General features: G+C 41.8%; 1 protein-coding gene across 4 annotated transcripts in view; it reads left to right on the top strand.

The window, feature by feature from the left end:
• Positions 1–17,933, top strand: part of mpv17 (mitochondrial inner membrane protein MPV17) — an 87,593-nt gene that overhangs the window by 49,940 nt on the left and 19,720 nt on the right. For all 4 annotated transcript variants that reach the window (XM_041187326.1, XM_041187329.1, XM_041187328.1 and 1 more), the window contains exons 4-5: positions 8,143–8,235; positions 11,154–11,249. In XM_041187326.1, coding sequence (XP_041043260.1) covers positions 8,143–8,235; positions 11,154–11,249 — 189 coding nt within the window. The remainder of the gene's footprint in view (positions 1–8,142; positions 8,236–11,153; positions 11,250–17,933) is intronic.

Below are 17,933 nucleotides of genomic sequence, written 5' to 3'. Positions count from 1 at the left end.
CAGATCTCTCTGTGCCGCACTTTTTTTGGAGTCCCTCTCCGTTTAAATAATAGTCTGCCTTTTGATTTTTCCTACCAAAGTACATGACCTCACGCTTTCCTACATTAAACTCCATCTGCCAAGTTTTTGCCCACTCACTCAACCTGTCTATATCCCCGTGCAGATTCCTTATGTCCTCATGACAACATGCCCCTCCCACATATTTTTATATCGTCAGCAAGTTTGGATGCATTACACTCTGCCCCACCTCCAAATCATTAATATAAATAGTAAATAATTGAGGCCCTAGGACTGATCCTTGTGGCACTCCACTAATTACGTCCTTCCAACGTGAAAAAGACCCATTAATCCTGACTCTCTGTCTTCTGTGTGTTAACCAATCTTCAATCCATGCTAATACATTACCCCCAATACCGTGAGCTCCTTTCTTGTGCAATAACCTTTTACGTGGTACCATATCGAACGCCTTCTGGAAATCCAAATACACTACATCCACCGGTTCCCCTTTATCAACTCAGCTTGTTATATCCTCAAAGAACCCTAACAAATTTGTCAAACATTTGTCAGAAAACCATGATGACTCTGTTTGATAGGGTTAAGCTTTTCTAAATGTCCTGTTATTTCTTCCTTAATAATGGACTCTAGCATTTTCCCAATGACAGATGTTGGGCTGACTGGCCACTAATTTCCTGCTTTTTGTCTTTCTCTCCCCCCTTCTTGAACAGGGGATCACATTAGCAGTTTTCCAATCTGCTGGGATTCTCCCGGAATCCAGTGAATTCTGGAATATTTCGACCAATGCCTCCACTATCTCTGCAGCCACTTCCTTTAAAACCCTTGGATGCAGGCCATCAGGTCCTGGTGACTTGTCTACCTTTAGTCCCATTAGTTTGTCAAATACTTTATCCCTCGTGATAGACACTGTTACAAGATCTTTCCTCCCATTAGCTCCTTGCTTATCTGATATCTTTGCGATGTTTATAGTATCCTCCACCGTGAAGACCTGTGTAAAATATTTGTTTAAATTATCTGCCATTTCCCTGTTCCCTGCTATCAATTCTCCAGTCGCATCCTCCAAGGGTCCCACACTCACTTTAGCTACTCTCCTTTTGTATACGCGTAGAAGCTCTTGCTGTTTGTTTTTATATTTCCTGCCAATTTACTTTCATAATCAATTTTCTCCCTCTTTATTAACTTTTTAGTCATCGCTGCTGATTCTTGAAAAATTCCCAATCCTCTGGCCGACCACTAGTTTTTGCCACTTTGTATGCCTGAGTTTTTGATTGGATACTCTCCTTGACCACCTTTGTTAACCACGGGTGGTTCATCCTTCTCATTGAGTCCTTCTTTTTGACCAGGATAAATTTTTGCTGAGCGTTATGAAATATCTGTTTAAATATCTGCCACAGCTCATCCACTGACCCTCCCCTTAGCCTATTTTCCCAGCCTGCTTTAGACAACTCTTTCTTCATTACTTTGTAATTGCCCTTACTTATGTTGAGGACACTGGTTTGGGACCCGAGTTGCTCACCCTCAAACTGAATTTGAAATTCTACCATATTGTGATTGCTACCCCCCTAGAGGATCCTTAACTAAGATATGTCTTATTAATCCTACCTCATTACACGTTACTAGATCTAAAATAGCCTGTTCCCAGGTAGGTTCTGCAACATATTGCTGTAACAAACAATCCCTGCTGCACTCAACAAATTCACCTTCCATGTTACTCCAGCCAAGGGGACACAAGTTCAAGGTGAGGGGCAGGAGGTTTAGGGGGGATGTGAGGAAAAGCGTTTTTACCCAGAGGGTGGTGAGGGTCTGGAATGCGTTGCCTGGGAGGGTGGTGGAGGCGGGTTGCCTCACATCCTTTAAAAAGTATCTGGATGAGCACTTGGCACGTCATAGCATTCAAGGCTAAGGGCCAGGTGCTGGTAAATGGGATTAGATAGGTAGGTCAGGTGTTTCTCACGTGTCGGTGCAGACTCGATGGGTTGAAGGGCCTCTTCTGCACTATGTGATCCTGTGATCTGATTTGTCCAGTCAATATGCAGATTAAAATCACCCATGTCAATTGTAGCACCCTCCTTACACGCCTCCATTATTTTCTGATTTATACTTTGTCCTACATTGTGGCAACTCTGCGGGGGCTTATAGACGACCCTCACCTGTGACTTCTTCCCCTTGCTATTCCTTATTTCCACCTAAACTGATTCCAAATCATGACCTATTGTACCTATATCACTACTCAACACCCCACTGATACCTTCCTTTATTAACAAAGCTACCCCTCCACCTTTTCCTGTTTGTCTATTTTTCCAGAACATTGAATATTGAGTTCCCAGTCTTGGTCACCCTGCAACCACCTGTCTGTAATAGCTATCAAGTCATATCCAATTATTTGTGCTGTCAACTCATCTATCTCGTTACAAATGCTGTGTGCATTCAGATAAAGAGCTTTGACTTTTTACTATTATTACTCATTCTGGTTCTGATTTTTGCTGCACTCTTCTGTTTTTGTTTCCTGTCCCGTCCTGTCAGACTTTGACTTTCGTTCGTCGCTTCACTACCTGGCATTCTGCTCTCTCATTTCTTTTTAATTTTTAAACTACCCTTCAATTGAACCCTCCTCCTCCTCCTCCCCCCCCACTAATTAGCTTAAAGTCCTATCTACAAACCTAGTTATGCGATTGGCCAGGACACTGGTCCCAGCATGATACAAATGAAGCCAGTTCCACCGGAACAGCTCCCTCCTTCCCCAGTACTGGTGCCAGTGCCCCATGAATCGGAACCCATTTCTCCCACACCAATCTCTGAGCTGCGCATTTACCTCTCTAATCTTATTTACCCTACGCCAATTTTCATATGGCTCAGGTAGTAATGCAGAGATTATTGCCTTTGTGGTTCTGCTTTGTAATTTATCCCCGAGCTGCTCGTAGTCCCTCAGCAGAACCTCTTTCCTAGTCCTACCTATGTCGTTGGTACCTACGTGCACCACGACAACTGGATCCTTCCCCTCCACTCCAGGTTCCACTCCAGCCCAGAGGAACCTTAACCATGGCACCATGTAGGCAACACATCCTTCGGGACTCTACAGCAAAGACAGAGAACAGTATCTATTTCTCTAATTATGCTATCCCCTATTACTACCACATTCCTCTTTTCTCCCCCACTTGAATGACGTTCTGTACCATGGTGCTGTGGTCAGTTTGCCCATCTTCCTGCAGTCTGTCCACACCGGGAGCAAGAGCCTTGTACCTGTTGGACGAGGGCCCTAGCTGAGGCTTCTCCAAAGCTAAATTTTGGATCTCCATGCCTGCTTCACTCACAGTCACATCCTCCAAGTCCCTGACCACGATCCAAATTTGATGTAATTAACCTAAGGGGTGTGACTGTCTCCTGAAGCACAGTGTCCCGGGATCTCTCCCCCTCCTTGATGTGTTGTAGTGTCCGCAGCTCAGACTCCAGCTCATCAACTCTGAACTGAAGTTCCTTGAGCAACCAAAACAGCTACAACACACCACCTGCCCAGCCATCTCTATTCTAATTAATTAATTAATTTGGATGTTAAATATTTTGAAAGTGAATTTCTTAACTGTACTCTTCAGCCGCAATAACATCTCCTGATTTAAACTACTTGGCCAATCAATAGAGACGTAGAAGAAATACCCACCAATCACCTACCTGTTTTCCTTTGAAGTCAAACTTTGGCTCTGACACGTTTGAAACAGGTCCTCCTCTCGCTCTCTCCTCTAGGTGCTGCTGACTGTCCCAGGGTCCTCCTCTCACACGCTCCTCTAGGTGCTGCTGACTGTCCCAGGGTCCTCCTCTCACACTCTCCTCTAGGTGCTGCTGACTGCCTGTCCCAGGGTCCTCCTCTCACTCTCTCCTCTAGGTGCTGCTGACTGTCTGTCCCAGGGTCCTCCTCTCTCACACTCTCCTCTGGGTGCTGCTGACTGACTGTCCCAGGATCCTCCTCTCACACTCTCCTCTAGGTGCTGCTGACTGTCTGTCCCAGGGTCCTCCTCTCTCACACTCTCCTCTAGGTGCTGCTGACTGTCCCAGGGTCCTCCTCTCTCACACTCTCCTCTGGGTGCTGCTGACTGTCTGTCCCAGGGTCCTCCTCTCTCACACTCTCCTCTAGGTGCTGCTGACTGTCCCAGGGTCCTCCTCTCTCACACTCTCCTCTGGGTGCTGCTGACTGTCTGTCCCAGGGTCCTCCTCTCTCACACTCTCCTCTGGGTGCTGCTGACTGCCTGTCTCAGGATCCTCCTGTCTCACCCTCCTGGGTTCAGATCTCTAAAGTTGGACTTGAATCCACATCTCTGATTCTGAGGTGAAAGCTCTAACTGATCCAGGGCTGATGACACCAGGCTCTACCTGTTTGCCACCAACTTTGATCTGTCACCAGTTTTGATCCCAACCCTCCCCTATCCCCCACTGCCCCGTGCTGTCACTCTGCAAAACTGACTTCTAGTTCTGGAAGGACCGCAGTTTCCTTGGGCTAAACATCATAATCATTATCTTTAATCCCTGGCACAAACTCTATATCCTCACCGCTGATTCCATCCCTTTTGCCATTTAGTCACTCTTGCTCTCTGACCTATTGCAGGCCTCTCCGTTTTGTTCTCTTCCTGCCTTCTGTTCCCTGGCTCTGTACTGGCTTAAAAACTGTTTGCCTCTTAACATCTTCCAATTCTCTCTTCACACAGGTTGCCTGAGCTGCTGAGTATTTTCTCTTTTTACTTTTCATGTGATAAAGTGGAGTGTACCAGTGGTTGTATGACGAAAGGGATCATGGTGCCAGGCAAAAAGGTGTGATAATAGGGGTTCCCCGTTACAAGTAAGAGCCCTGACTTCGTCACAGTGTCTCTGGTGCAGTCGTCCTCCATTACTATCAACTGCTGTCAGACAAAGAGAGAGAGAGTGGTGATAAAAATTTAAACTTGTTAAACTTAATGCCAAAGCCTGAAGGCTGTAACGTGCCTAGTGGAAAGATGATCATTTGCTAGGAACATTAAGAACAGGGGAAGGCCATTCAGCCCTTCAAGACTTTTTTTGCCACTGAGTTAGATCATGGCTGAGATGTACCTCAACTCCGCTTACCTGCCGTTGTTCCATATCCCTTAATACCCTTTCCTTACAAAAGTCTATCTGTGTTGAATTTTTCAAATGATCCAGTCTCCGTGGCTTTTTGAGGGCGTGACTTCCAGATTTCCAATACCGTTTGTATAAAGAAGGGCTTTCTGACATCACCCCTGAATGGCCTACCTCTAGTTTTAAGGAAATGCTCCCTTTATTCTGGACTGTCTTGCCAGAGGAAATAGTTTCTCCCTTTCTACCTTATTAAGTCCTTGAATAATCTTAAATACTTCAATTAGATCACTCCTTAATCTCTATACTCAAGGGACTATAAGCTTAGTCTATACAATCTATCATCATAATTTAACCCTTTTAGCACCAATATTACTCCAGTGAATCTGAGTGCACTGCCTGAGGGGCCAATGTATTCTACTTAAGGTGCAATGCCCAGGACTGGACACAACACTCCAGAAACAGCCTAACCAGAGCTTTATTTGACTGTAGCATAACTTCCACCCTTCGTATCCTAGCCCATTGAGATGAAGGCTGACATTCCCTTAGCCTTTTAAATTACTTTTCTACCTATCCACTAGCTCTTAATGATTTCTCTGCACGTTGCCAAAATTTCTCTCTTCCTCCACAGTTCTTAGTTTCTTACTATTTAGAAAATACTCTGACCTGCCTTTCTCGGGTTCAAACTGGGTAACCTCACACTTCCCCATATTGACCTCCATCTGCCGACGTTATGCACACTCAATTAATCTATCAATTTCCCTTTCTACTCCCATCTACACTATTTATGTGACAGCTAACTTTGTGTTGCTAACAAGCTTGGATGTACCATGATGCTCTCTGTTCTTTCATCCAAGTAATTGATAAATATAGTGAAAAGCTGAGGTCCGAGTACAGGTCCCTGGGGACACCAGTAGTCACGTTCTGCCAAATGGAGTGCACACCAATTATCATTATTCTCTGTCTTGTATCTCCTAACTGATGCCTACCTACGCTAGTAGGTTGCCTCTACTTCCCTGTTTTTGTTCAGTCACTTGCTATGAAATCATATTGAATGCCTTCTGGAAGTCAATATAATTAACATCTATTGGTATTCCCATCTCTACCGCATGAGTAACCTTAATGAATTCAATTAGGTTAGTTAGACTTGACGTACTCTTTACAACCATTACAACTTCCTGAAGCCTTGGGTTCTAGAACCAGCAAGAGGGCAGGCATTTCAAGGTTCAGTAGCGGGTAATGAAACAGATTTAGGTTAAGTGCTCCCTAATTCTTAAATTATTTACTAACAGCGATCATCATAATTTAGAATTCAATTTTGATTTGAAAAGGAGAAGTTTAACACAGTTACTAAGACTCTAGTATTTGGTAAGGCTAACTTTAACAGGATGAGACAGAGACTGATGACAACAAACTGAGTAAAACTAAAGATGAACAGTGGGAGCTGATCAAAAAATAATTTGGCTTTAATTACAGATCCAGAATATACCCCTAAGTCGCAAGAGGGCAAAACTTTACCAAATAAACAACCTTGGCCAACAGAAATAGGTGAGAGGCAACAAAACTAAAAAAGAGGGCACACACATGTGCAAAGAATAGTGTAGTTGAAGAGAACTGGAATAAGAATAAAGAACAGCAAAGGAAGGCAAGAAGGTAGCAAGAGCTGCAAGAAGCTGAATATGAAAATAACCTGGAAGGGAAGTCAAAATTAACACAGTTTTTACAATTTTATTAAGAGAAAGAATAGTCAAGGATCATGTGGGCCTTTTTTTAAACAAAATGCAGCTATTATTGCAAATGAGGAAAAGGAAATGGCAGTCTTGTTGAATAATTACTTTGTGCCGGTCTTAATTATAAAGGAAGGGCGTATTGTATTCCAGGGATAATATTCCTGACATTCTAATAATGAATCAAGGATTGGAACTCACCAAAGTTAGCCTAAGCAAGAAAATATTTAGAAAAAAACAATGGCACTAAAAACTGACAAATCTCCGGAACCCGATGGTTTCCACCCCTGAGGTTTTAATTCTTTATATGATACTATGATGAATGAATGACCACTTGGACAAGTGGAACCTTAATGTAGTATGAGTTACTGTTCAGGAGAATATGTGTAAGGGAAAAGAAGTGGAGAAGAAAGCAGTAACGCCATATGAGGAACTGATAACTTGTCACTTAGGTTGTACTTAGAAAAATATCACCCTTGAAAAGTAATCTATCGTGATGAAGATAACTTCAATGGTACAAAACTTGAGCATTGCTGAAAAAATAGACTTTTTTTATCAAAGCTTTTCATCTTGCACTCATTTGCAAGAATGCCAAATATAAAGGGAACAACAGTTTATATTGTATGAGAAGAGATTGCTGATCGGCACTTTCTGAAAGCTGAAACAGGTGCAACGTGTGTACATTTTCTTTCTGTCTGCCAAGTACAGGGCCCTGTGTATTAATGTATGTAGCTCCCAGCACACGTAAATGCACCCCACAGCAAGCCTGACTGATGACTTTAAATTGGATGTCAGCATAAGCACACTGAGGACTATTTAGCAAATGTTGTCCAATCTCAGATTCACATCTAATGTTGGACACTCTTTTGAGTTTTGCAAGCATGGGCAGGTCTGGGTTTGGGTATGCTCTGTACATCCCAAAGACTGGCAGGTTTGGGTTTGGGTATGGTCTGTACATCCCAAAGACTGGCAGGTTTGGGTTTGGGTATGGTCTGTACATCCCAAAGACTGGCAGATCATATCAAACCACCTGTCCCTTCTGTTCGCAATGGGCAAGGTACAGACCAAGCTTCAACAAAAAAAAGTCTCTTTTTTTTTCAGCAATACTGAAGATGACTTCATATTTGCAATTATCTGATGGTATGGGTGCTTTCTGTTAAGAAATAGGAAGACTGGGAGAGAGATCAGCTGAAAATAAAGTAGCTGGATAAGTTATAACCTTGATAGTCTTGACAATATTCATTCACTGTTATCCTTTTTGGAATTACAATTCTCAGTCATTTACATGTTGTCATTGTGTTTTTTTTTTAATCCCTTACAATAGGGTCCTGTTCTTGGAGTATGGTATAAATTTCTAGATCAAATTATCATTGGCAAGAGCAAAACTGTGGCACTTAAGAAAATGCTGCTTGATCAGGTCAGTCTGTGAAGAAAGCACAACAAATTTCCATTTATCTTGCACCTGTAAAGTAGAAAAATATTCCAAAGTACTTCACAGAGCAGTGAAATGAACACCAAGCCGAAATGAGGAAGTTAGCAGAGTGACCAAAGACATAGTGGAAAAGATAGTGTTTGAGAAGGGTTTAGTGCAAGATACCCTTAAACAGCCAAAAGTTGCCAGACTGTGGGTGGAGGGAGGATGTATAGGACATAAGTTTGGAGGAAAGTACTCCAGACATAAGGGTGAAAGAGGTACAGAGGGATGAACTTGAGGAACTTTTCAGATCAATGGATATGAAGAAATGTCACAATTCAGTTGTGCTGACTTCCATGCCTGAGTCCCAATTTGCACTGCTGGTGGGTGAGACTCCACTTCAGGAGCTTTGCCTCATAAAATATGCTGTTAGATATTTTATCTTTTTGTAAGGAAATATGTCTTTCTCTAGGAACATAGGAACAGGAGAAGGCCATTCAGTCCGTCGAGCTGCTCCACCATTCAGTATTATCATAGGTGTTCGAACACTTCAATGCCTTTTACCCCCATTATTCCCCATAACACTTTACGTTATTGTTAATCACTATCAATCTCTACCTTAAACATACTCAATGACTGAGCTTCCACAGCCTCTGGGGTAGAGAATTCCAAAGATTCACAACCCTCTCAGTAAAGAAATTTCTTCTCATCTCAGCCCTAAATGGCTTCCCCCTTATTTTGAAATTGTGTCCCCTGGTTCTAGACTCCCCAACCAGGGGGAATATCTTACCTGCATCTACCTTGTCTATTCCTTTAAGTATTTTGTAGGTTTCAATGAGATCACCTCTCATTCTTCGAAACTCTAGAGAATACAGGCCCAGTTCCTCCAATCTCTCTTCAGAAGACAGTCCCACCATCCCCGGAACAAGTCTGGTGAGCCTTCGTTGCACTCCCTCTATGGCAATAATATCATTTCTGAGGTAAGGGGACCAAAACTGCACACAGTACTCCAGATGCGGTCTAACAAGCTTCTATATAATTGAAGCAAGACTTCACTACTCCTGTACTTAAATCCTCTTGTGATAAAGGCTAACATTCCATTGGCTTCCTAATTACCTGCTGCACCTGCATGTTAGCTTTCAGTGACTTATGGACAAGGACACCCAGGTCTCTTTGTACATCTACACTTTCTCATCTCTTACCATTTAGGAAATACTGTGCATGTCTGTCCCTCCTACCAAAGTGGATGATGTCACATTTTCAACATTATATTCCATCTGCCACCTCCTTGCCCGCACACTAAGTCTGTCCAAATCCTCCTGTAGCAGCTTTACATCTTCCTCACAACACACGTTCCCATCTGGCTTTGTATCATCCTCAAACTTGGAAATATTACATTTGGTCCTCATGTCCAAATCATTGATATACATTGTGAACAGCTGGGATCCAAGTACTGATCCTTGCAGTACCCCACTATTCACAGTCTGCCAACACGAGAATGACCCGTTTATTCCTACTCTCTGTTTTCTGCCTGTTAGCCAATCCTTAATCCATGCCAGTATATTACCTCCTATCCCATGTGCTTTTATTTTGCTAATCAACCCCTTGTGGGCGACTTTATCAGAAGCCTTCTGAAAATCCAAGTATACTACGTCCATCAACTCTCCTTTATCGATTTTGTTAATAACATCTTCAAAAACTCCAACAACTTCGTCAAACGTAATTTCCCATTTGCAAGTCCATGCTGACCATGCCCAATCAGATTATGATTATTCAAATATCCATTTATCACATCCTTTATAATAGAGTCTAGTATTTTCCCTACTATGATGTAAGACTAACAGGCCTGTCGTTCCCTGTTTTCTCTCCCCCTCCCTTCTTAAATAGTGGAGTGACATTTGCTACAATAAGTATTGCCAGTACCTCAGTCTCAATCATTAATGACATATCAAGATGACAAAAAAACACATTTTTCATTTTACTCGAGTTATAAAAATAAAAATGTCAGGAATTGGAACCTGGTTGTTCGTTTGTCTTAAAGGAATTACTGAAGGAAAGTTCATGGAACTCTCATTTGTAAGCCTTTACTGCCCTCTGGCCCTTTTGAGTCCAAAGTTAAATTAAAGTTACCCAGTGAAAAGTATTTTAAATTCCTCCTCATGTATCTCTAGCAAAACAGGGTGAATGTCATCACTAGAGGGCTCTTGCACTTATATTTGGAGTGCTAATGTGCCTAAGGATGATGTACAAATAGCTCAAGAATAGTCCAGTGCTATACAGTATATGTGTTGAGCTGAATACTGCGTGCAAATCTATTACTGGAAAATCAAGATTATAACAGTGATCAACAGAGAAGTAAAATCTGATGTAGATGATTTTCTTTATTGCATTGAAGTTAGGAACTGCAAGATTTAGCGTTTAGTGCTGTTTAATTATGTCTTTCCTTGGTGTTATTTTACTCTGTCAGTGTGAATTGATCATAAGATTTGAATTAATTAAGTGTTTGCTATGTTATTATAAACAGTACTTCTGTTTGCATGATTAGTGAAACCTTCCTTTTACAAGTAGCATTTTGATGTCAGAGGACCAGCTTCTGCTGATTTTTAAGGTTTAACACAAGAGTTGCTGTACTTTAAGAATTAAAAATATTGCAGTGGATCTATACACACTTGTCCTGGCACAGATCTATGAAAGATCTATGTATTTGCCACAATGACATGTATTAACTGTGTACATGTGGATTTTCTTAAATTGTGTAAGCCAGTTTCACTAAACATACCCAGTTCAACACTCCTAAGCTCGGTCACCTATATTCTTCTGTTTATAGGTCAGCATTCTGGCATGCCACTTGTCCTTGTCAAATCACTTTAGGAAATTGTAAGAAGAAGGAATAAAGTACCTGATATTTTATTTCTTTCCAGTTTGCACTTGCTCCTTGTTTCTTGGCCTGTTTCCTTGCAGTAGCTGGATTCCTGGGTGGGCATTCACGAGAGGAAGTATGGTTAAAGTTAAAGAAGGTGAGTAGAATTTGCATTGCTAAAATTTTTATCTGCTGCAGTTTCTCTTACTGGTCTGCTGCATGAAGATCTAATTCCGAGTATAGAACAAATTTAATCAGGCTTCTGGTAGAACGAGGAGGGAATGCTAAGGACAGTCAGTCATGGCCACTACATGCTGTACATGAAAAAGGCAAAGGTGAAAGTGCTTTTAAAAAAAAAGTAATTGGATATGTACTTGAGAAGGAAAAAAACTGCAGGGTCATGGGAAAGAGTGGGGGAGTGGGACTTACCGCATAATTCTTTGAAATGGTCTCGTTCTATGCTGTATGACTTTTAATGTATATTGGATTATGGACAGTCAAGTTTATTTTTATTCCTTTTAGTAAATTCTGCCCCAGCACATACACATATTTTTACAAAGACGTTTTCTTTAAGAATCGAATACTATTTAACTTTTTCTCAGTAGCTATGGAGTTTAACTTGATGTTCCTTGCATATGGAATCAGAGTGAGTGTTGTAAATGCATTGTATGCCTTATACAATTTTTTGAATGTTATTTCAGGTGGCTTAAAATTATGTGCGGAGAATACACAAGTTTCTAATATGTGGTGTTGGGGCGGTGAGGGAAGGGGTGCTGAGAGTACAATATCAGAAAATTGCCCCTTAAAATGGGCAATGGGGCAGTGGTAGTGTCCCAACCTTTGAGCCAGATGTTCTGGGTTCAAGTCCCACTCCAGCTGCATTTAGAATGTGGCCAAACAGGTTCAGTCTCAACATGCACCAATGGCAGGTATTATGAACAGGAGAGATCCCTGGTCAGTCATGTGATGGAAAGAAATTGGAACCTCTACCATCACTATCCATAGCTCCAGGCTACAACATGCATGTAAAATCACCATCACTAGAGAAAAAGTACTGAGCAAATTATTGGGATTAGAGGGTGACAAGTCCCCAGGACCTGATGGCCTACATCCCAGGGTCTTAAAGGAAGTGACAGCGGAGATAATGGATGCATTGGCTATAATATTCCAAAATTCCCTGGATTTTGGAAAGGTTCCAGTGGATTGGAAAAATGCTAATATAGCACCCTTATTCAAAAAGGGGGGGAAGGCAGAAAGTAGGAAACTATAGCCCAGTTAGTTTGACGTCTGTCGTTGGGAAATTGTTGGAATCCATTATTAAGGAAGTAGTAATGGGGCATTTGGAAAGTCAAAATGCAATCCATCAGAGTCAGCATGGATTTATGAAGAGTGAATCGTGTTTGACTAATTTGCTAGAGTTTTTTGAAGATGTGATAAGCAAAGTGGATAATGGGGATCCTGTAGATGTAGTATATCTGGACTTCCAGAAAGCCTTTGATAAGGTGCCACACAAAAGATTAATACACAAGATAAGATCACATGGAGTTAAGGGTAATATATTAGCTTGGATTGAGGATTGGCTAATCAACAGAAAGCAGAGAGTGGGGATAAATGGGTCTTTTTCTGGACAGCAAGCTGTAACTAGTGGGGTGCCACAGGGTTCGGTCCTTGGGCCTCAACTATTTACAATCTGTATTAATGACTTGGATTCAGGGATAGAAGGTACTATAGCTAAATTTGCAGATGACAACAAAATAGGTGGGAAAGTAAGTTGCAATAAAGAAATAAGAAATTTACAAATGGATGTGGACAGGTTAGGTGAATGGGCCAAAATTTGGCAGATGGAGTTTAACGTGGATTAGTGTGAGGTTATCCATTTTGGTCGGAAGAATAAAAAGGCGACTTATTATTTAAATAGAGAGAAACTTCAGGATGCTTCAGTGCAGAGGGATCTGGGTGTCCTCGTGCATGAATCGCTGAAAGCTAGTATGCAGGTACAGCAGGTAATAAGGAAGGCAAATGGAATTTTGGCATTTATTGCTAAAGGAATAGAGTATAAAAATAGGGGAGTATTGTTGCAACTGTACAAGGCTTTGGTGAGACCACACCTGGAGTACTGTGCACAGTTTTGGTCCCCTTACTTGAGGAAGGTTGTAGTTACATTGGAGGCGGTTCAGAGGAGGTTCACTAGATTGATTCCAGAGACGCAGGTCTTGTCTAATGAGGAGAGATTGAGCAGTTTAGGCCTATACTCGCTAGAGCTTAGAAGGATGAGAGGGGATCTAATTGAGGTATATAAGATGCTAAAGGGGATAGACAAAGTAGACGTGGAGCGGACGTTTCCCCTTGTGGGGCATTCTAGAACGAGAAGCCATAGTTTTAGGCTAAAGGGTGGTAGATTTAAATCAGAGATGAGGAGGAATTACCTTTCTCAAAGGGTCATGAATCTGTGGAATTCACTACATCAGAGTGCAGTGGATGCTAGGACACTGAATAAATTTAAGGAGGAGATAGACAGATTTTTAATTAGTAACGGGTTGAAAGATTATGGGGAGAGGGCAGGAAATTGGAGTTGGGGCCAAAATGAGATCAGCCATGATCATAATGAATAGCGGGGCAGGCTCGAGGGGCTGAATTGCCTACTCCTGCTCCTAGTTCTTATGTTCTTATAAAAGTGTACGTTGCCACAGCAACTCAGACTTCTTTGGGGGGCCTGCTGAGCTAAGTTGGCTGGACGGCTGGTGTGGATCAGATTGGTGCCAACAGCATGGGGTTTGATCCCTGTTCTAGCTGGCGTGGATTCGGGACCTGCCTCCTTGCCGTACCCGTGATGGAGGTCATGGCGCTGTGGGTTGCACCTCCTGCCTTCAAGCAGTGAATTCAAGAAGAAGTAGTAGTGACATGATGTAGGTTAAATAAGTAAAAATATGTTGGAAAGCCTAATACCTGGATGCCCCCTAAAGACATCAAGTGCCACTTAAATTAGTTTTCAATATGCATAACAGCTGGTACATAATTACATTATTTGTTCAGCTAAACATAACTTTCATAACATCATGGAATAGTACAGTACAGAAGCTGGGCATTTGGCCTATCGAATCTGCCCCTTCTCTTTCAAAGAATTTTATTTGAGAAATCTGCCAGTGGGTTCTCTACTGCCGTGTACCTCAAACCTACCCTCACTGGTAAGTCTATGCATTGGGATTCTTACAGTTCCACACACTATAAGAATAACGTTATTGGCAACCTGGTGAATAGGGCTCAAGGCATTTACTCATCGTGCGAGCTTGGTGTTGATTTAGGGAGCATCAAAGCCATCCTGCGGAATAATGGCTATCGTGATCAGATCATTGCTCGCCACATCTCTCACAAACTCATGAATGGGCCTAAAGCTGCCACTTTCAGTCCTGAAAAGTGCCCAGCCTACCCTAGATTACCCTGGAAGGGTTTGGTGTCCCAAAAATTTGAGCAACAGCTGGAGCTATCCATTTAACGCTGCTAGTATGCAGTAGGAATGAGTGTTTTTCTCCATTAACAGGATGCTGCCGTCAAGCCAAAAAGACATTCTTGCCTATCTAACAAGTGAGTAATGTAGTATATGAATTTCAGTGCCACTGTGGTGCCAGGGATGTAGGCTGTACGTCCCCGACTGCCTGTTGCCATCAGCCAAAGGGATGTGCTATTTGATACGATCCAACAAAGTGCTCACCATACCCAACCAGCCCGTGCTTGCAAAACTCAAAATATAGTGCCCAATATTAGATGTGTTCCACGATTGAACAGCACTTGCTAAACAATCCTGATCGTGCTAAGAATTACACAGACAACCAATTTAAGATTTAAGGCTTGCAGTGTGGCTCACTTACGTGTGTTAAGAGCTACATACATGCACACACACGTCCCTGTTATTTGCAGACAAAAGGAGCACATACACACATTGTGCCCTTTTCAACTAAACAAAAGATTAGGGGAGAGCTATTCCTTGGTTCGCTCCCCAGGGCAATGCCTTGACCAATCAGAGTCAACCTGCCTGGTTTGATTTGAAACAAAGCTTGGCAGTTAACTGTCAGTTGTCAGTTACTGGTGCATTCTTCATCACAATGCCTGTACCAATCAAAGTCCACTTGTCAACGAAACAGTACTCACTCCTCATGCAGTATAAATCGCTGTTCCCTTTATAATTTGGTATTCTTGCGAATTGTACTGAGTGCGAGATGAAAAGCTTCAACAGCACATCCCTTTTTTCAGCAATACTCAAATACTGTACTACCAAACGATTATAGCTATAGTCCCTCATCCCTGACCCCATTTTGCTACTAAATCTCTTCTACACCCGTTTCAAAGCTTTTCACACTTAAAGTATGGTGCCCAGAATTGACCACAAAAATCCAACTGGGGCTGAATTACAGATTCAACATAATATCCTGCCTTTTGTGTTCACTCTGTATTTATAAAGCCCAAGGTCCCATATGCTTTGTTAACCTATCCTGTGTCATGTAGAGATATTAATGTCTATAATGGTATTGGAAATTATTTTTTAAAAATTAGTTCTGATGGGGTCTGTGTCTATGCGTGTGTCTTAAGTGGATTAAAGCCAGCTAGTCTGGGTGCTTTGATATATAGTAGTTTTGAGATGTTAATTAGGTAAACATAAGGTAAAAGGTAAAGTTTAAATTTGCATTTGTTAAAAGAAACCATTCAAGACTGCGGGTGGAATCTTGCACCTAGCTAGAAGGTGCCTAGCAACGTGTTTATTTTTTTTCAGCTTACTAATAAAATTGGTGGGATGAAAGGATGTTATTGTCAGAGGAGGTAAAGTTAAAAGCCTAGTGATACAAGGGAAAATTTACATTCAGAGAGAAAGATATCTGTAAAAGAGGTTGTGTACAAAGGAGAGGCATTTTATGATCCGACAAGTGTGAGAAGCCTCAGCCTGTAAGCCTCAAGCTGATGTCTGCAAGGAACCAAAACTGACAAACTCATTTCGAATGCATCTGTCCAGGATGTGCTTTGCCCGGTGTCTGTTTAAATCTGAGATTTACTGTTGCTAGTGTAACTGAGTGTCAGATTAATTAGGGAATTTTTGTAATTATTATAGTAGTAATATTGTAGAGATGTATATGTGCTTACAATCTTTCTTGTATAAATAAATGTTTAATTTAGCTTTATAAAATAACCCTTGAGGCTCGGTGGTCTTATTACTACTTAATTCAAAGCCTGCATCTTGAAACGTACAAATTTTAAAAATGGGTTTTGACAGTTGTTTCCAGTTTCCCTCTGGGATTTTAACAACTCAGCCTTTACCATTGGCTGTGTCATAATACCAGCCACCTTCAAAAATCTACGCACAAATATCCCCAGACCTCACTGTTGCTTTTAAATTGTACCATTTAGCTTTTATTGTCTCTCCTCATTCTTCTCACCAAAATGTATCATTTTCGAGTTATCTACAAATTTCAAAATTGTGTCTTTACTCACATTATGAATGTATATCAAAAACTGCAGAGGGCCTCATAAGAGGGCTTTGCAGACCTCCACTGTATGCCTCCCTCCAGTCAAAACAAAACCCAAAGCACCACAATTCTGTATTCTGTCCCTTAGGCAATTTTGTATCCATGCTGCTCCTGCTTTTTTTATCCCATGAGCTTCAATCTTACTAACAAGCTTATTATGTGGTACTTTATTTTATACCTCTTAAAAGTCCATATGCACAACATTAACAGCATTGCCCTCATCTACCCTCTCTGTTACCTCATCAAATAACTCAATCAAGTTAGTCAAACATGATATCCCCTTAACAACTCCATGCTAGCCCTCCTTTATTCATACACCACTGAGGAAACCCTGACCTAGCTGAGGCTTGCTTCCACCTGTGTCAACTTTGGTCAAACCAGCAAAAGACGATCACAGCAAAATTTCCCCTACATACCCAAAAGGCAAGATGAACTCTGAATGTCTCTTTTTGCAGCACAGAGGTAAACCATACCAAAATACCCCCTATTTAGGAACCAGTCTTGATCGCACCTTGTCGTATAGACAGTATTTCCAGAACCTCAGGAAGAAGCTAAAGAGTAAGGATCAGCCTGACCCAGAAACTTGTGGGATTCATCCAGGGAGCAGATGCTCGAGCCCTCTGTATGGCAGCAGTTGCCCTAGTGAGAGCACTGCTGTCCGGCATGGCTAACAAGTCCACGTGTCCAATCCGTTGATGTCCAGTTACCCCACCATGAGAATTATCATTGGTACGCTGTTATTGATGCCAACATCTTGCCTGCTTTTTCAGAGAGTATAACCTCCACGTCCAGCAAAGGCATGCTGATGAAGACCAACTTAACCAACCCACCATGAGCCCAACTCAAATCTTGGTAGAAATCTAGATTCCACAGATAGTCGTTTGGCAATACAGAAATTGAGTATTGCTAAAAAAAAGAGACATGTCTAAGCTTATTTTCTTCCACTCATGAGGACACTCGCAAGAATAGCAATGTAAAGGGGGGAAACAACAATTTATACTGTATGTGAAGGGAGTGATGATTGGTTGGCGAGTGGCGTTGCCATGGAGAATGCACCACTGATGATGACTGACAGTTAACTGCCAAGCATTGTTTGAAATTTAAACTGGGCAGCTTGACCCTGATTGGTCAAGGCACTTCCCTGAGGAATGAGCCATCAAATAACTGTCATTTATTTTGTTGAGCTGGCGCGATGTGTGTACATGTTCTTTCTGTCTGCAAAGAACAGGGCCCTGTGTATTAATATGTGTAGCTTCCAGTGCACACAAATGTACCACACAACGAGCCCAACTGACAATCTTTAATCGGTATTGAGGATTATTTAGCAA

This window comes from Carcharodon carcharias, chromosome 5 (assembly GCF_017639515.1).
Source record: "Carcharodon carcharias isolate sCarCar2 chromosome 5, sCarCar2.pri, whole genome shotgun sequence".
Taxonomy (NCBI): domain Eukaryota; kingdom Metazoa; phylum Chordata; class Chondrichthyes; order Lamniformes; family Lamnidae; genus Carcharodon; species Carcharodon carcharias.
The sequence above is the reverse complement of the archived record's forward strand: the minus strand, read 5'-3'. Positions and strand labels throughout refer to the sequence as shown.